Source organism: Pleurodeles waltl, chromosome 1_2 (assembly GCF_031143425.1).
Source record: "Pleurodeles waltl isolate 20211129_DDA chromosome 1_2, aPleWal1.hap1.20221129, whole genome shotgun sequence".
NCBI classification, from domain to species: Eukaryota; Metazoa; Chordata; class Amphibia; order Caudata; family Salamandridae; genus Pleurodeles; species Pleurodeles waltl.
In genome coordinates, this window is record NC_090437.1 from 873,352,649 (window position 1) to 873,373,201 (window position 20,553).

Consider the following 20,553-nt stretch of genomic DNA (forward strand, 5'->3'; position numbering starts at 1 on the left):
CGGCTGCACCGCTCGCAAGCCGGCACTGCCTCCGATCCTCGGTCATGAGCGCTGATTTAAATTATTATTTCTTATATTATGTTTTGGTGTGAGGTAATTTGCATACAATTCCCCAAATCATTAAAGAATGCCCCATTATCCTTTGCAGCAGCAATTTCCTACATAATACATTTCCTTTGCAGTCTGTGTGGGGAAGCAGCAAATATAAATATATCTAAATGTCTAGGCAGAATTGCTAAATGCACTTAATTAGCTAGTTAAGCTGCACATATGATCCTTTGTCTCTGGGTCAAATTTGTATTTCATGTTTTGCGTGTTATTTCCATAAAATGCCGAGCTTGAGACGTTATTATCTCACAATATCTTCATTGTCATCCTTCTTCTGTGCCCCATTGTGGCTGCCAAACTGTAATCCCACTTATATTTCTGTGGCATGTCCATTTTTTTCCTTATGAAAACCTGATCCCTCAAGTCGTCAATCTTTTAAGACACCGATGCAGGTTCCTCTCTTTTACTGACAAAAATGCCTCACTGTGAGGACCGAAGCCTCCTTAACATTGCACAAAAATGACAGAAGAAAACACAATATTCTAATTGACCAATAACTAAACTCCACGCCTCCACCATTACTCTTGAATTCCACTGCAATCACAAAGGCCGCGATCTCACATTCCAGACCAATCTCTCTTCTTTTATATCCACAAAAGATGTCCAAAGAATACTGCTAACGAGACAAGAAAGCCACTTCTATAAGGGACCATCGATGATTGCTACTACTGGGTTGGCAGAAGCCTAATGTTAGCGAACGCATCTTATATTGTTACAGATTTGCCTGTGATTGTTCATGGCATTGAATGAATGCATCATGTAAAAGATGACCCTTTTGCCAAACTATTCACCCCTTCTTCTTCTATAATATATCAGGAAAAGAATAGGCTTTGGGATATCTAGTTAAGCATCATTGGTTTTGTAAAATAAAAATAATGTGTTCATTTATTAGCATATTTTAGGTTTTACTCTTAAAAACCTTACAGTGTAACTCAAACACAAAATAACATGCTCATTGTAAAATTCCACGACTTAAACCCATGTTAGACATTTTAACAGTGTACTTTGATCATCATGATCTGTAATTATAAAGTGAAGGTGTGTCTAGGGTGTTTTGAATGCACAGCAGTATAATTACTGATGGTCATCAATATTTAAGATTTTATAGGATCATTTAGACTCATACAATGTGTATTGGATTATCTTTATGTTTTGCACCCAATTTTCATGTATGCACAAAACAGGACAAATCAGTGCAGGGGAATTTTGCCCTCATTTTGGTACCTGGTTTCCACATTACTCGTTTTTGCACTCTCAGGTATCACCAAACAGAAGCTGATGCGAAGCGAAAGTTCAAACCGAAGCATACATTTTGTGTTTTGCTCTACATAGGCGTGCATTCTAAAGTGGGTGCAAAATATCACCTTTGCTTATTTCAGCAGTAGTGCCAATGTCTAAAAGACTCTGCTAATTCTGCCATTGTACCTAGGCTGCAAAACCACTCCGGGGAGTGCTAACATGGCACTTGGCTATAGAACACTACCTCAACCATTAGACAGGAGCTTCAGAAAAACCCTCTCAACTTTGCTTTCATAAAGAACCAGCCACTGACCTGTGCATAAGCTGCCACATTACATCTACTGCATAACTAACCCCCTGACTTATACATGTGCACATGCTCTAGAACCGAGCATTTCAACCTTGGATCTTCTGTTCAGGGCCATCCCGTGAAGGATGAAACCCCAATTTGTGTGTGTAGTGCTAATGTTGCAAAGCCAAAACCCTGTTATATACACATGCATCAGAGCCAACCCCCTGACTTGTGGACATGAGCCATACACCCAACCCTCTAAGCTCTGCATATTTAGAAGAAACTCCCATGTGGGTAGTTTGCAAGTGTTACAGAAACAACCCCTTAATCTGTGGGCACATTCTGCAGAACGACTCCCCTTGGGCTTATATGTGCTTCATCACCAGCCTCTTAGCCCCTGAACATGCTGGAGGAGCAAACCACTGAACTATGTAGACAATACATATTTGTAAGGCTAGTGTTCCATGGTAAATTACCAAACACCTGGCCTGCAGACATGAGTGGCAACAGAACCGGCATCCTGTCCTGTGTTTTATAGCATTTACCAATTCTTTGGCCTTTTGCTGGTTGCTTTACTCTCTGCCTCTCTCAATCTGTGTGTGCAAGTCAAAAGACTTTGTGTGGTTGAAGTGGTTTGTAGGGTTAGCATTTCTCCTAGTGTCAGTCATGAATTAGTTACTGTTTCAGAATGCAACAAATGCGTGTATTTGCTGCAACACTTCATGAACTGCGCGGTAAGTGATTTTGTGCGGTTCTGTTTTCTGAATAACGTAGAGGGAATGGCAGAACCCCAAAGCAATAATCGTGCTGAGGAAGATGGGACTTCCAGGGTACGAATGGCGAATCTGTGTTTAGGGACTGCGAACCCCTTGAAAATGGCCGCAGTGAGGAGAGCTCTTATATTTCACACAGAGGTGGGCGAGCCATCAAAATAACAGGGAGAGCCGAGCCAAGGGTCGGCTCGAATTTTAGAGCCTGTGCATGATCCGAGCCCTCAAAACGGATGCTTTGTAGATTGCACTACAGACATAACGTACAATATTATAGTCTTCAACATTTTGAGAAAGTGTACTTCCTAAACATATGGAAGCTTTGACACTAACTTGTCACATTATAGCCCTGCACTGAGAAGTACTCATTAAAAGTATTCGTTTTTAAACCTGAACCATTCGTGAAACAAGAGGCAATACATTTGCATGTAAACCCCATACGTGGCCCAGATTATTATAGAGCAATATTATATAAATGAAATACAATAGTTTTTTGTACAACTAGTATTCTTAACTCACATATTTGAACGTGCTTTCATTGGCGATAATGAAAAAGGTTTCTAAGAAATAAAATATATGCCTAATATCACGCAATTAAAGCAGGAAAGCTGCAGTTTAAGCAGGTATTCCAGGTTCACATCGGACACATCAACCATTGAATAGCACCTATTTGTCTTTAGTATGTTAACCTCTTTGTCAATTTTTCCGCAGTTTTTTTATAGCCGAACTCGACCGAAGGTAATGGAGCGCTTTACATGAGCACAAGTTACTTTTTTTTCATAGGTAAGGGGAGATTTAAGTTATTTGCCCAGAATAGCAGGATTTTGAGCCACTGCAGATACTCGAACCTGGTTCCCCAGTTTCAGGTTGGTAGCGCTGACTGTAAAGCCACATCCTGGCTAGAGGGAGGGTGGCAGGGAGAAGGTTCACAAAAGCTCAGCTCGTTGTGGACTCGAGGTTCCAACAGGACCGCAAGCCGAGCCAGGCTTCAGACTCGGGCCTGGCTCGGGCTTTCAGTGGCTCGCCCACCTCTAACTTCATGAGTGTCGGAAAGGAAATTTGCGAATGCAACAATAGGCTGAATCTTTTAGGAGGCTGGAGCATCACAACCAATTGTCTGGCCGTGGCTTTGCCACCCCCTGCATCCAAGGAGTTAAAAGCAGGGTTTCTTCGCTCAGGAACCGAGGGGGGTCCATGAATGTTGTACAACATCGAGTGCCGAGACTTGGCAGACATTCCACGTGTTCCTCGCAGTGAACCTTTATAAAATGCCAGTTACTGTAGGCACTTAAATTGTATGAAATTTCCATTTGGTTTCAATCTCCTGCTAAGTACTGAAAAATCATTTATTATTAATAACACATCCTGGCCGCCAATGATATTTTTGCATGAGGGAATCTTTTTCCCCTTATTGTTGAAAACATATGGCCCTTTGTAAATCACGGGTGCAGATTGAAAATGTCAGAGGTGGGAGCGAGGACAGGTTTACAGCTCTCATTGCACGCCAGAAAATAGCGTTGACTCTGAATTAATATTAACACGCTCCTAGGAGTGAGTACGGAATGAGTGCAGCACTCTTGGTCACACCAGGTTTCCAGAACGCATAGAAGTATAATTAGCTCACACATTTACCCCGTCTACGTCGTATCCCTTCCCCTCCTCAATGCATAAGTGCCTTCGAGTTACACAACCTACTCTTCTGCAAAGGGCCCTGTAATAAATAAAACGTGTACTGCACACAAATCTCCCCCCTCCAAAGTTATATATTATACATGAGTGGACAATAGGGAAGTGCATTATCCATATACAACGTTGTTTCTGGTAAGCATCTCATATGGACACTCTTGGACGAGGAATTGCAGGGAAGGCAAAGGCGCTGTGGAAGATCTCACATTGCATTACAGACTTGAACTTTGAATGCTTAGCTCCTAGCCCGATGCATTTAGACAAGCTAGTTAGAGCAGTCCTTATCCTAACCCTAAACTGAAGGGGATTTAAACCTTGAAAGACTCCCACGTTCATTGTGTAGTCACCACTTTGCTTTTTGTTGGCAGGCGCACATTATTTAGAGTGAATAATTGTAGACCGTGATTCTGGTGGTAAGATTGAATAACAATGATCATTAGCCCAGTGCACACCACAAACACAACTCTCTCGTTGGGTTTCAGTAATAGCTGTTGTTACATATCACTGGGGGCACGTGTGCTGGCCGTACATGCAAAACCATTTTCGTAGCATTTCCAGTTTTGCGATGCTGTACATTTTTTGCTGATATTTCAAGGGACTGACTAACATTTCACATGTGAAGTGGCAAAAAACTCTTTATCATTTAGGTGCAACAACTCATTCAGGTCGCACTGATAAGCATATCACTGCAGTCATAGCTTTGTCCTTTGTGATCCATTTTACTGCCCCTGGACTTTCAGTATACACCAGGAGTTCCACCACATACCCATTCAGTTCAACAGTTCTTCATAAATACTGTCCCTGGGACCAGTGTTTTCTCCATTGCTCCTACACCCCAGACCTTCCGACCGGTTTAATGTTACGCATTGATCCTTGCTCTCCTAGCTGCCCATGTGTTGGCAACCCAGCACACATTTGGTACCCATTTGCTTCCCCCTCCATTAACAAGTTCATCATTTCCCTCCACATTTCCAGGACCTTCTGAGCCTTCTCATCGGTCCTGTGCATCCTCATCCGAACCTCTTCAGCCAGACCCCATTCTAAGAGATATTGCCTCCAGGAGTCTAATGTACGTCCTGTGCACTTATCCAATGTATTGCTACTCTTATTTTAGCCAACAGTAAGCCCAGTAGTGCAAATCTGTACTGGGTATTATGTTAAATAAACAACATTCTATTGTTCTTGTTATACCTATATTCGTTAACAATCCCAGTTATTCTGTCCCAGTATTCGGACAGTGCTGTACAAGACCAGTTCATATGCAGAAATCGGTGGCGGCGGCCGCATAACTCAAGGGGAGGGATGGCAGGTGTTGGGGGGGTGGTTCGGAGATGAGGTAAAAATAAATTAAAAAAAACACTTACCTTGCCTCTGTCCCTTCTGCCTCCTGCCCCTCTTCTTCTGGTGTCCCAGCAGCACAGGATCCCCAGCAATCCTGGTGCTGCTTTAATGCAAAACCGTGCATGAAAGCAGCGCCAGGATGCGTCTGAGTGGCAGTGACTGCCACTCAGACACAGCCCTGGTGTCTCTGCAGTTTCTCTGGAGAAACTTAAGTGCGCATGTGTGTTTCGCAGGCCTTAGATGGCTGGCCAAACACACATGCGCACTTAGGTGCACCCCCCCTCCCCCCTCCAACCTATCATGGCCCAACCCAGCCCCTCCCTGCACTGCTGGCTGTGCCAGAGGAAGAAAACTAAAACGATAGTAAACTTTGTTTTATTTTTCTGTTTCTGGCACAGCCAGTGGGGTGACGCTCCTTCGTCATAGCGAAGTAGCTGCCCCTGCCATAAATGCAGCTCCAGGAGTCCTACATTGGAGGCTGTTGGACTATATTTCTTTAAAGATTTTATGGAGTCTAAGTGGAGTCATGTGTTCAGTGGAGAAAATTAAAATGTATTTGCTTCAGTCTAGCATTGCTTGATACCTCACATAACAACAACATGTTTTATTCTATTCACTGTCTGTTGCTTGCCTCTGTATATCTGTCTCGCATGTCTTTCTGGCCTTCATTGGGTCTGCTTTCCAATTCATTTTTTATTGCCTTATAGAGCCTGCAACCTAAGGTGTCTGACACTGTTATGACATTGGGGAAGCCCGTGTCTGGTGGTCAGTGACATCCTAGCATATTAAAGGAAGTGTCCAGGTGCCACCCAGATGTTTCCTGCGCTTCGCCACATTTCTACCATTGACTTTAACATGACTTTGGATATACAACTATACGGCTGTAACTAATTCAACACCAGGTTCCTGGTAGAAGGAAAATGTCCCTACACTTTCTTCACAGTGTTTCCCAGGCATGTGGTACACTATTGACCACCTCTGGATATTTCTGGGGCACACTTTCCCTCATAATATCACCAACAGAGTTTCCCCTCCTGTCCCTCCCCTAAACTGCCATTTTTCTCAGTTATCCTCATCTCTGCATCAACTTATAGCATGTTGTAACTGTTGCTAGACAGTAAAATCTTAAAGTGTTTAGATGTAGCACCCCTCATGTCCCTGTCTATCTTCAGTGTTTGCAGATCAACTCTACTTTTCAATTGTATTCATAAACTATTCAATTCCTTAAATTGATGGTGATATGGGACAGAAAGCATTATGCAATGCATATAAACATCGGGGTAGAACCACACTGTATTCGTCAGCCCTTCTACCACTCGCTCATATGTTTCTCTTATTGTTGTGGGGCTGCTTAATCTGCAGACCTACATACCTAAAGCTTACGGTTTCACAGCCAATGTTTAGCCATGGATGATCCACCCACTTCAGTTCCACTAGCTTTCCCAGTGCAAATAATACTATCTCATCCTGGTTGATGCATAGGCAAGAAATTCTCCTGAATTTCTGCAACTCCACCATAGCAAGGGGACCCATCTCTGTAGATTACTAAAATACTCCAGGGTATCGTCCCTGTATAAGGAGACCACATGAACTACCTCCCCTCGTTTAGCTTCAGTTTACCAAGAGAATTTCTAAGCCTGATGGCCAGTGGCTCCATCACCAAAGAAAAATACAATGGGGAGAGGGGGCAACCCTTTCTAGTGTCCCTGTCCAGTGACTACCCTTCAGATATTATTCCTCTCTTGCCTTTGGAGTTGCATATATGAGTCTATTCCACCCCAAAAATTGAGGCCACAACCCATCTTTCCAGTACTGCGAAAACGTATCACCAATCAAATACTTATTCTATATTGAGTGGTATCCACTCCCCTTTCTCCTGCATCTGTGCAGTTGTATGCCCCATATAATTTAGCCGACTGAGTTTGCGCATGGTGCTGCAGCCTAGAGCAAAGTTAAATTGATCTTCATGCACCAGTGTGAGCATAAATCCTACCATCCTAGTGGCAAGCACGTTTGCCATTTTCATGGCTTCTGCATTCATCATTGATATGGGTCGATAAGAACCTGGGAGTTGCATATCTTTGTGACTTTGGCAGCATAACTTTTCCTGCTTTGCACATCGACTCACTAAGTTTACCTTTCTGTTTTGCCTCTTTGTATACCTCTAGACATCTTTCTGACACGGGCCTTAAAAAAGTCTTGGTAAAAATCCAGGGTGCCTGTCTGTGCCCAGTGCCCAGCTTCTACGTGCATTCTTAATCACTGCTCTATTCCTTAATCTCCAGTTTTCTGTCTATGTCCACCTTCTGCTCTGTTAGTCTTGGTAGGGGGATGTCGTACAACAGTTCGTCCAGCATCCCCACTCCCTTTCCTCCATGGCATTTATAAAGTCTCCTAAAATGTGTAGCTAGGATCACTGATACTTTCCTGGGCGACCGATTTATCCCCAACAGATACGACCAATGACATGACATGATCATGAGAGAAGATATTTCTCTTTGCAGTTACTAGGCCACAAGTTTCTCTTTCTGTTGGAACTTATACAGTCTATTCAATAGCTGGCCTAGTTGCCTTTTTTTCTGCAGCCACTTCCTTTCCCAGGCTGTCCTAGATGCCACCCGCTGTTTAGACGAGCCACACTAGCTTCCAGTTCCATCTTTCCTTTTCATGAGCAGCAATCATGCTCACAACCTCTGGCACTGTCCATTTCACAATCGGTTCACAAAACTGAAGGTGCTTCTCTTCTGATTCACATTGTAGGGGACAGGGAGGACATGGAGCCACTGCTCTGCCTACTGCTCCAGGGAGACTTAGCATGTGATGTTTATAATATGCCCGATAATATGTGGTGATAGCTGTAATATGTGGTGATAGCTGTAATATATCTTGCTACCACGTGGCTCCATGTCCTTTGTAACAACTTAATCCTGTCCTGATTCATGAACGAACAATATCAAGTCACATGTGAGCCATATGTCACAAATTCGAAAATTAATGTCCCAGGATGCAAAGTACAATTAATGTAAAAGTCAGCTGTGGCTATAGTTGTTGCACAAGCCACTGGGCTACTTGGTAGTTATAGGCATAAGTCGGCTACTTGACATTCAAAGCGCTGTCCACATATGATAGACTACAAAGTAAGGCCATTATTATAGAAGCAAAAGCATACTACAAAGTGTCAATATTTAGTCCATATAATTGTTTAATCAAAATGCATGCTGTAGTTCCATGTATGTCTGTACATGTTTATTTCATGCCATTGAAAGGGGGACACGATAAGGACCATTTATAGAATAGATAGACAAACCTTCTGAGGTATAAATGGTATACTCAAGTCCATTGGAGTTATTTGATTATTTGACTGCTGTGTTTTCCACATAATTGTGATTGTGTGTACTTGCCACATAATCCAACATCTGCTGCATGATTTGCAAATTTCACTAGAAGATGTATTTTTAAGGTGTTAGTTCAGAGACCCCAAACTCCACATCTCTATATGCTCCTAATGGGAAATTGCACTTAACAGATATTTCAAGGTAATCCCCGTGTTACCCTCTGGGAGAGATAGGTCTTGCAATAGTGAAAAACAAAATTTGTAGTATTTTACTATCAGGACATGTAAAACATACCAGTAAATGTCCTACCTTTTAAATGCACTGCACCCTACCCATGGGGGTGCCTTGGACCTATATTAGGGGTGACTTACAGGTAATAAAAGGGAAGGTTTGGGCCTGGCAAGTGTGTGCATTTGCCAGGTCGGTATTACATTTTAAACTGCACACCCAGGCACTGCAATGGCAGGGGGAACATCTGGAACAACGACTCCAGAACCACAACGACTCCCTTTTTCTCTGCCTTAACCACACATGTGCTGAACAACGCACATGTGTAGTTAAGGCAGACAAAAAGGGAGTCAGCATCTGGAGAGGACGCGGTCAGGTAAGTGGGGCTGGGCAGGGTTGGAGGATAGGTTTTAGGGGTGGGGTGGATTAAGGGCTTGGCATGGTTAAGGCAGAGAAAAAGGGAGTCAGCATTGGGAGAGGACACTGTCAAGTAACTGGGGCTGGGGCATGGTTGGGGATAGTTTTAGGGATGGGGTGGATTAAGGGCTTGGGGTGGGGGGAGGTCGGTGTAGTTTGTTTTTTAGTGGCAGGGAGGGGGGATTGGGGTAGTTCTGTTTTTTAGGGGCGGGGGATCGGGCAGTTCTGTTTTAGGGGCGGGTGGAGGGTCGGGTAGTTTTGGTTTGGGGTGTGGGGTCGGGGTACTTCTGTTTTTGGGGGTGGGGGATCGGGTTTGTTTGGGTTTTTTGGGTTGGGAGATTGGGGTCGTTTGTTTTTTGGGGGTGGGGTGGGTCGTTGGTTTTTGGGGTGGGGGAGTCAGGGTAGTTTGGTTTTATGGGGTGGAGGGTGTTGCGGTAGTTTGGTTTTTGGGGGTGGGAGGGTAGTTGGTTTTTGGGGATCAGTGGTCGGGGTTGTTTGGTTTTTGGGGATGGGGGAGTTGGTGTACTTAGTGTTTTTGGGGATGGGGTTGGGGTAGTTTGGTTTCTGGGGGTCGGAGTAGTTTGGTTTTTAGGGAGAGGGTTCAGGGTCGTTTGGTTTCTTGGAGTCAGTTGTCAGTTTTTGGTGTTGGGGTTTGGGGTAATTTTGTTTTTAGGGGCAGGGTAGTTTTATTTTTGGGGGTGAGGTTGGTTGTTTTTAGGGCGGGTGAGGTTTGGGGTAGGTTTTAGGGCTAAGGGCAGGTGGGGGGTATCTGGGTAGTTGTATTTTTAGGGCAGATAAGGGGGATGGCAAGTGAAAACCACGCATGCCGTTCCACACATGCCTTTACAATGAAAAATCATTGTAAAGGCATGCGTGGTAAGGGCATTTGTGGAAACAGTCGTTGTTCCAACTGCGTTGTTCAGGCATGCGTGGTTGGCGCTTGCATTGTACCATCATACATTCCAGTGGCAGGCCTGAGACTTGTTTACAGGGCTACTCTTGTGGGTGGCACAATCACTACTGCAGGCCCACTAGTAGCCTTTGATTTACAGGCCCTGGGCACAGCTGGTGCACTATACTAAGGACTTGCTGGTAAATCAGATGTGGCAATCATGGATAAACCAATCACTAATACAATTTAGGCAGGGAGCAATTGCACTCTAGCGCTGGTCGGCAGTGGTACAGTGCCAAGAGTCCTAAAGCCAGCAAAAACTAAATTCGGCAGAGGATCAAAAACAGGACGTCAGAAGCAAAAAGACAGGGAAAACTACACCAAGAGCTGACAGGATTAACAAATAATCTTTCAGTAGAAGTACTATGTGTTTAAGGTGATCATTCCAGTGTGTTCTTCCATTCATCATCAATGTCATTAACTTCATTCACCTCACTTGTGCCCTGTTTTACACTATTATTCCATTTCACACTCTTCCTGGATCTCTATCGGTTCCCTCCTTTTTTTTTTTTGTTGCTTCTCCGTACTTTCTCCCTTTGCTGTTTGCACTCCATCTTCTGCTTGTTCGATCTCTCCTGCTTTTCCATAATTTTCTCTCCCAGTCACTTCTTCCTTTCTCAGCAGTATCCCTCTGTCTTTTTACCTGCCTCCTCTGCCTGTTGCCTCCCGCTTCCCACAAGCCACAGGGCTATCTGTGCCACCATTGAGAGCAGCTTAGAGGTGATCGAGATGGATGTGCATGATGGGTACATAGCACAGCCATCTGAACTTCTAGTTCATCTGCCTGTGCAAAAGGGACAGTTTAAGGAGCAAACTGTGCAGAACTGGCATTGTTTTCCCCCCTAGCTCTCCTTCAGGATCTAGTCTATTTGTATCCTTATTTTTATTCACAAAAATGTGCATCTCCTAAGTAAATGCTCAAACAGCAAGGTCAGTGCATTTAAATGCAGAATTTGGATAGCATCTCATTATCAATGATCTCTCAAAACTTTGATTTTGAGAGTAAATGCCTCATCAACCTTAGGGCAGGTCTAAGGTCTGTGTGTACAGACCAGTGCAAGGTGAACTTTAGGCAGTATAAAAAAACAAAGCGGTTGTTTCAGGGTCAGTGCTTGTTTATGATTTCCTTTCAGTCGAAATAAGTTAAATGTTTTGTTTTTCGAACTTATGCCGTATTTAAACAGCTGAACAGAGTAGTGGCACTGATGTGCTGTAAAATCAATTATCCCCTACTCTTTAGAAGGAAGTGCCGATTAATCATGCTCATGACAGCGCCCAAATGTTTTAACATCCGGTGCTTGCGGTAAACCACCAAAGAACACACCTTTTGATGGGTGATTACAAAATAGACAAGGCGCTGTCATTCTTCATTCAGTTCCACGGGGGAGGAACAGACTGCAGTGATTTGCATTTCAAAAATATGCATTTAGTCGCTGCTCCTAAAGAACAGGACCCATACTTAATCCACCCTGCATGAAGTTGAGGGATACGAAGGTCTCGCAACCCCCCGGCTTGTTTGCATTTGAGAAGCACTTCGCTGTACTGCCTGTCTCGAGTTTGATTGATGTTCTGGCTCGAGATTAGATGCACAGCTGAAGTTCCAAAGATAAATGTTTGCCTCTCTGTCAATCATCTGAAAAATAGGCCGGTAACGCGTTCTTTGTAGTTTGTAGTGCAGACAGTATTTAAAGCGCAGAGTATATGTGTGCCGCGGAGAAGAGACCATGCTAAAACCGTATTCTTTTAGTACAGTGCTGATGCACGTGCGTGCTGCTGTCCCTTCCCTTCTCATCACAAAACCTACCTCTGTTATTCAAGCTGTTTGTAAATTATCATCTATATAGCGCTTCAAACTACTGGCGTGACTCCACCACAAAACCTACATCTGGTAGTCAAGGTTTTTGCAATGAAGCATTTGTATAGCGCTTCATAATACTGGCGTGGCTTTGGAGCGCTGTGCTGTAAGAGACTGTCCAGGTTCTGTGCATGCTTTGGTGTGCTGACTGTGGAACGCATTGAGTGTTGTGTGCGAGGGCCGGAATGGCACACCCATTTTATCACTGTAGGAGTGGTGCTCCGCTACACGTGAGTATGGCTCAGTAGGATGTGGAGAGCATCAGATTTTATTAACTGTTAAAAAATGCTCTGATTACCGGAATGTCTCTGCTCCGAACAGCGCCGGGTCATCTGAATGATTTGCCCTCAGTGGTGTTAATCCTGAAGTTCATGCTTCTTTCTGGCCGTGGAAATCACCTTACTATAACAACGTTTTTTCCCTTTGAAAACCAGACTTCTGCAGAATTTTTGTTAAACGTTTATCTGGGAAATGCAGAACTCTACATGCAAAGATAGATTTTGCTCTTCAAAGGTGACATCGGTTTTGCTTTCCATGGGGAGTGATCCATACTCCTGGGGTGAACACAGAGTGGTAACATTGCGGATACTGACATACTTTTATTCTACTAAAGTAATACCTAATTGATGGAGATGAAGACATTGCAGAAAAGGTTGTACAAGCATATTGATACTTGCTCCATGTTACAATCAAACACTAGCGTGAATGTTAGGAGTGAATTTGTGTTGGTGAAAGGTGCCAGATGGCGAGGGGTCAGGCCTGCTTGCTCTGCACTAGAGCGAACTTCTTAGTCAGGCCAACAATACCACTTCCGCATATAGCCTCGTAGTGATGGTTCCTCACACTGCCTACACATTCGAGCACCTGGCATTGCTCTCATGTTATGGACATTGTAAAGGTTAATGGCTATGTTGGCCCGTTCGAGATTCGAACATTTGAACCCGAGTACTGCCCTTGGATCTGAATAAATTATAACCTTCTTTTCACCCACTCACTCTGTATTTATTTCTCCGGTAAAAATCCTTTGACAAAGAAAAAATGACATCTAAATCTGTAAATATTTTTTTCTGATGTTTTGGGGTTAGCCCCAGTATATCCAAGTAATTACTGTCTTATTGAGGATGCAAGTAACCAAATTTCTACTCATAGTTGTATTTTACACAGCATAAATAAAATAAAAGCTCCCTGAGGTGAAAAGAGGATGTTTGTTGCTGTAACGACTGTTTAAATTAAAACCTTCACAAGTTTTTCATCCAGAGACAGGCGTGAAACATCCGTCTACAACTACTATGTTCAGACCTTACCCAATAAAAACACTGTTATTTAAGGCATATTTCTGCATCATACTCCAAATTAATAGAAGATTTAAAAGGTAGCAACTGATACTAATGGATTTAAAAAACCTATAACTTGACTTGCTCATTCAATCAACATGTCTATGATCTCAGCAGGAAACTCAAAACAGAAGCTAATTTATGGAAAAATATGTGTTCCTAATCACAGCTTGGCCCTGCAGGGATCCAAAAAACACTGCACAATCTTTGAATGCAGATGCTTTGATCTTGGAGTCCAGATCTAGTAACATTCTCAAGTTTCATCTCTACAGCTCCCACTGCCCTTCATGAAACCATATAAAATGTCTGCTGCAAAAGTCTGATGAGCTTAAAATTAAAAAATAGCCTTGAGTCACTTGTGTGGCATGCCCATTAATTAGTCTAGACTAGACATGTAAGATCCAAAGCCTCTCATCTCCAATTAATTCACCCTTGTCCTGTCTGTTTTTTTGTGAACTATTTCCTTCAGCCGGAACAGTGTCCCATTATCAGTAATAAGATAGTTGCTGATCACTTGGTGTCTTCTGTTCAGTTAAGAAAAAAATGTACCGATTTAGTTCCTTTTAACTTTTAACGGTGATTGCTACCTTTAGCTGTTACATCAAATGGAAGGCGAAATTTATACTAAACAGAATCTCCTATATATATATTTGAACAATTCTGTAATCTTTGAAATATATGGCACCTTCTAAATAATACTGAACTATAACTTTGTGTCGCCTGCTGCTCTTTGGTTTTGTTAAGGTCTGCAGTTAGTCCATTACCTGCTCATGGTGTCACGCAATGCCCAGTTTGTAAAGTGCTCTGCTACTCCTGGTTTTAGGCTCATGCTGTATAAATTCTGACACCATAGGGGAGCAGTTATGGTTTGTTGTCTAAGCAGCCGACTTTGAACACATGAACCGGGTTTGAATCCTGGTCCTGAGACATAATTGAAAATCATGTGATTCTGGGCAAATCATTGAATGTCTTTTTGCCTAATTATTTAAAATGTAAATATTTGCAGTCTAATTTATATATATATTTTTTAATTTCCTCATCAAATATGGAATAAGGAATACGCGTTGAGTACTTCTTAGCTAGGTTAACACAATTTATGTACCAATGCATACATCTAAATGTTCAAGCCTGTCTTATTTTCTGTTTTTGCACAGATGGTAGATGTGTGGACTAATTATTTAAAGATGGTGAGGCTAGATTGAGTACATTACTGTTATGAGAGCTCATTGGGAAACAGGTTTATGGTGCTATTAGAAAAATGAGGCCTAGTAGCCTAAAGTATGTAGAAGGAGCACACAAGCAGCCCTGGATTTAGTATATTCCAGGGGTAAAATAATCTACAGGCATTTTTTAAAAGGTTGCACTATTCACGACACGGTTTCTACTAAACATCCAATGTTGTCCTTGTGGATTCTATAGCAATAGTTTAAATCAATTTTGTTTAAATTGACGTTGTCTGATTCAAGTTGTCTGGAAATGTTCTTTTTCCATTGAAAGTTCAAACTGCTTCAGTTGGTTTAAATTTGAACTTGTTCTAATTCCTGGTCTGGATAATAAGGGGACAGCCCCGCCCAGTGCTTGAAATGGAAAAAATAAAGTGCAGGTACTCTGTGCCAGAGTACCTGCTTGTTTTTGAGAAGTACCGGTACTCTCCAATTAAAAGTATTACGGTTTTCTTGAGATGTACCGGTACTCCCCCTCTCAAAATAAAAAAGTGCCAGTACTCAGTACCGAACAGCACCGGCCCATTTAAAGCACTGGCCCCGCCCCTATGTTTGAACAAACCGCTTCATCAATGTGTCTTCCAGAAAGAAAAATGTTGTTGCTTTAAAACATCACTCTGCTGGCCTATTCAGCATGTTCTCTTCTTCCCGCTGTAAAGGCAATTGGTAGGGATATGGAGTGAAATTCAAATGCAGTGTGACTAGGACTGTAGTGGGGGCTGCTTTTAAATAGTCAGTAGAGATGTGAGAGACACTTGTAAGGGTCAGAAATAAACCTAGGCAGGCGATATAGGTAATCTTTTCGGCATCTATTTCTGAAAATTGTCTCGTTCACATTTTATTCTAACTACCATTTCTTTATAAGTATATTTTATCCTGAGTTGTTGATGCCATATTGTGTAGGCACACTCTTTGCAAGTGTTGTGGAACTCAATGTATCTATTCATCTTGGTTGTAGGGTATTCTTTTTGTTGAAAATATACATAGTAAAAGATAGTCTTAATAGTAAAATCATTATTATGGGATTTCTTAGATTTTTGTAAAGGAAACATTACGTTTAGCTTGGAATTATTTAATTTTTCTTTGTTTTTTTTTGTGTTTTTTTCCCGCACCATTCTGACTATATCCATTTAGATTGCATGGATTTTATCAGTAGTACATGTACATAATATACACTTAAATAGTTTTAGAAGTAACTCTTCTTGGGAATGACATGCATACTGGCATTCCTCTTGTGTGCTTTCAAAATCGTCTGTTTCCTTCAGGTCTGAGGACAATAAAACCTATATGAAAAATGGTAATAATGAAGAGTGGCCAATGTAAAATTGGGGGGGGGGTGCATAGCATTGTAGTGAACGATGTCGCTGTCAATGCCTTTTGCTTCACCAACAATATCTTGGGTGTAAGCCATTGTTTTTCTGAAGATCGTTTGATGCTTCTATGCTGTCCTCCCGCCTACATAGCCTCATAGATTAAACACAGCAAGTAGTGGTGACTGGGATGGTGCCTTGTTTTATGCTGTCATTTTACAGACTGAGTGACTTAAGCAAGTCGTCTGCTTAAATTATCATCACTGTAAAACAAAGGCACGTTATTTCCGAGTGGTATAATGGCCATACTGTGTAAACATGAGTTTTTTGTCTGGTACTACGGACACCATTGTTTTTATGTATCAAAGGTTATACTGTGTACCCTTAAAACATATCTTATGATTTCAGAACTTTAGGACAGCAGTTAAAATAGCCATAATCTTTGAAACTCCACCATCGAAACTAGTGTGTAGTAGAATAATAAATAACAACTTGTCCAGGAAATAACTGGAGCTGTCCCACAGCTTTATTGTCCAATCTAGGAGGCGTAGCAAGCTTGTGGCACTATATTTAAATAAGCATATAACTGCTCATAATGTAGGAGTTACACACACATACAAATATATATATATATATAGATGTGTGTATATATATATATATATATATATATATATATATATATATATATATACACAAATTTATTTTAGTGTCGGTTCGTGGAAAAGCGTGTTTTTTCAGTATCTGCAGTTAATTTAGTCATAACTTGCACATGAGGTTTCATGGTAAGTGCCCTACTTTAGGCAGACTTGCTTACCTTTTGTTGAAGCAGTAAGTTGATAACCTTCCTTGTTTCTCCCCACCAGCCATGCATCTCTTTGGCCTGAACTGGCAGCTGCAACAAACGGAAAATGATACCTTTGAGAATGGAAAAGTGAACTCTGATATAATACCAACAAACACGTTTTCATCACCATCTGGGGACAATGGTAAGACATTCTTTAATTGCGCTTGTGTTTTTAAAATATTTTTGCTTTTCTGTGAACAACACCCCACACATCTCAAAGCGCTTCATGGCCTCACCAGCGCTATGAAGAATTATACAATGCTGAAGTACAATACACCATTGAGTAGCACCCCCATCTGCTTCATTCTTCTCGCCACACGTGACCTTGATTATACTTTGCAAACACTGTTTAATTTGGCTCCCTTGGTAGGTTCTTTGTCATTTCTGTTTCTCTCATTCTGTACCAATTCATGATTTTAAAATTTTCAAACCTCAAATTACTACCCCAGGTCTAGAAGGAAACAGCTAAGACACGCACCGTTCTGGTTCTGTAGGATTTACAAACTCTTGGAGAAAAAGTGAGATGTTGAAACATAACTTTTGACAGTGTTTGGTTGAGCATCACTGAGTTTGTTTTACAGCTCACATCACAGCATAGGGAAGCAGACAGAGAGCCAGTGCAAAAGTAAGTTACCTAGGACATTCAAAAAGACTGAAGATGTAATTCACCATCCTGCGACCATCGTAGATTGGTCAATTTAGCCCGCAATTGTATTAATATTGTCACAAGAGGTGCCTACACTTCTTTTTCACAGAGTTGCAATTAGAGGTAAACATGCATTTTAAAATCAAAATGCAGCTTAAAATTAAAAAAAATTAGGAATAGCTATAATATATACCAATTGATTTTGTATGTTTAAGACCTCTGAATCCTTACTATGACACTGATTGTGGGTTATTTATTGTGCGTAGTTCACCAGTGTGATTTGTCTATTTAGTTAATTTTGTATCAAAGCTTGAATACACAAGCAGAACAGTCGATGTGTAGTGTTTGTTGTAAGGTTGAGTTTGGTCCTAATGATTAAAAAAATATTAATCTAGTGACTTGTGCTGTCCGTGCCAGTTTCCATGATGTCATCACATTTTTTCATTTAAGACAACATCTAAAAAATGATTTGACACAAGATGTCATCTGTTTGTAGTGACATATGCGAAGGTGGAAACCTTTTTTAATTAGGCACACTAGAAAAGGTATTTTATATTATTGTATTTCCGGGGGTAATTGTCTGTAATGTTGACATTTTGTCCAAAGTAACTATCTACTTTGTCCTTGGTGATTTGTATAATTGTCACATAAAGTGTACCTTGATATTGTTTCATTGTTTCATTCTTGCATAATAATGCTTTAAATGTATCTTCAAGTATGTTGGTCATGGAGACAGCACTTCATTCCTCTGTGATTGTTTTCAGAACAAGGCAATTGTGTTTATCAATAAGGTGGCTTTCATAAGTACATGAGTGACTCCTCCTTGTCCGACACTCTTGTGACCGCGTCGTGATATCTTATTGATAATAATGCTTGTCCCTTTCTTCAGGGTGAGACTGAGCGTAGAGAACATGGAAGATAAGTTTTATGCTCGTTGCTAAAATTTTCATATATTTTTGCGTGAGATGATTTCTGACATTTAAAATTAACACTCTTGGTAGGCTTTTTTCCCTTCCCCATGACTGCTTTGTAACCCTCTCGTGAAATAGGAGTGAGGTTTCAACTTTGTCTCCTCTGTTTTGGCAGTTTATGTAAAGGACTTTTGGAGGCTGAGCATACATTATGTTCTAGGCGCAGCGTTTCATCGCACGGCATTTCAATTTGTGCTGCTCCTCTTTTGTGCAAGCTTCACTGGCAGACTCTGTTCTAAGTCACCTTAAGCATCCTAGCTGCCACATGGGAGAAGCCCTGCGTCGCTTCCGATAACTCATCCTCCTGCATTCTCTCACCCCCTGTGCCACTGTGCATTGGCCACCACTGAAGTGGCAAAGCTTTTCGTAGTCTGTTGCTTTACTAGGCGAGCCATTTACTGTCTCCTGAGCTCCATGAATGTAATGCAATGCTTCTGGAAATGTGTAGCACCCTAAACCTCTCACCTTGGTAGAAGATTTGCAATATTTTATTGAGCTGTTAGGATTCAACAGTGTTCCCTTAGCATTCCCTGGATTCTGAGATGTCTTAGAGTCTCCAGTAAAACATCTTCTGTCCTCGATTACCCATGAAGACTCCTCTGTTTAATTGTGTGGTTTCCCTGCCAACAAATAAATAGTGCTGAACAAAGAAGTTATGTGGGATGAGTACAAATGGAACTTGTTTTCCTAAAAGAAGAAGAGACATAAACTTTTGGATCTTGGATTGTTGTAAAGTTCAGTCGAAGGAAGCAAGGCATAGGCAGTGTGGACTATCTAGTAGCCTGGATGTACTTGTGTGGAAACAGAAGCGTAAAATTCCACCACATCTTCTACAATCGAGAATAGATGGACTTCATTCTCACAGCAGATTTCTTCCAGGGGAATCCTCTGTGTACACACGATTTAGGAAAATAAATCATGCAGAATGTAAAATTGCTAAATAAATAGAACTTAAAAAAAAAAGTTTCCTACCAAGAATAAATCCACATTGAACGGTTACCAAGGTCTTCTCCGGATCACGTCACTTACATTTACCTGGTCTGTCCTTCACTATGCCACCAGACTAATTCTTGGCAAGACATTCCTCTTTCTGCTGTGCTACCAGTTGGCCACAGAGGCTGGTATCCTTTATGATATATTTGTAGAACCAACTTAGGCACTGCCAAGACTAAGGGATACTTGTGTGCCAGATTTGTTCAGACCATCCAAACCCTTAATCTGAGGAGTGAAAGATTTAGAAAGTAGATGGATCAGCTTTAAATCATTATTTTGTTGCTTCTATAAAGGAGAAGAGACTCGTATTTAACTTGGATGTTAGATGACTTTTAGAAACTGATGCCTTTAAAGATGTTAATAACAAGACTAACCTCGCCCAACATTGTCCTCATAAGCAACAATTGTCACATTGTGGCATTAAATAGGCACTTCTGTAAAAATGAATACAATGCTGCGCAAATGACTAACAATCATCTCGGAATCCAGCTTTGTTTTGCATAATGTGAACAAATGTGGTCTTGTGACTCCCTTGAGTTTCAGAGCTTTGAAGGAAAAAATCAAAACCTACTTATTGAGACATGCTGTGAATTAAGATAACATCCAAGCCTGTAGCTGAAGCAAGAGATGAAGAAAATACATTTAAAATACAGCCTCATTGTTTTCTTATTTTGCCCTTTCATGTTTTCGTTAATTTCCTGGTGGCGTTGTAATATGAAGTCTGGAATTGTGCACCTAGTGGTAGATTTGCCTTGATGTCCATTACCCAGCACATCACAGAATGGAAAAGGTGCCTCAATTAATAGTTGTCTTAACCACGAAGACCTATTGCAGACATGTTCCTAGATAACACCAACTGATGAAGTGCCACTCCTATGGATGTGTTACAATACGTTCCAGGCATGTTGTGAAAACAGACGGCGATAATCTCCAGATTTGAGATATTAACATAGTGGGCAAACTATAGGAATGTAAATGTAGTTTTGTTCACAAGAATTGTCAGAACTGA

General features: G+C 41.5%; 1 protein-coding gene across 8 annotated transcripts in view; it reads left to right on the plus strand.

Moving 5' to 3' along the window:
• TENM3 (teneurin transmembrane protein 3) overlaps positions 1 to 20,553 on the plus strand; it is a 1,099,611-nt gene that overhangs the window by 887,512 nt on the left and 191,546 nt on the right. For all 8 annotated transcript variants that reach the window (XM_069244742.1, XM_069199199.1, XM_069199207.1 and 5 more), the window contains one exon: positions 16,954 to 17,076. In XM_069244742.1, coding sequence (XP_069100843.1) covers positions 16,954 to 17,076 — 123 coding nt within the window. The remainder of the gene's footprint in view (positions 1 to 16,953; positions 17,077 to 20,553) is intronic.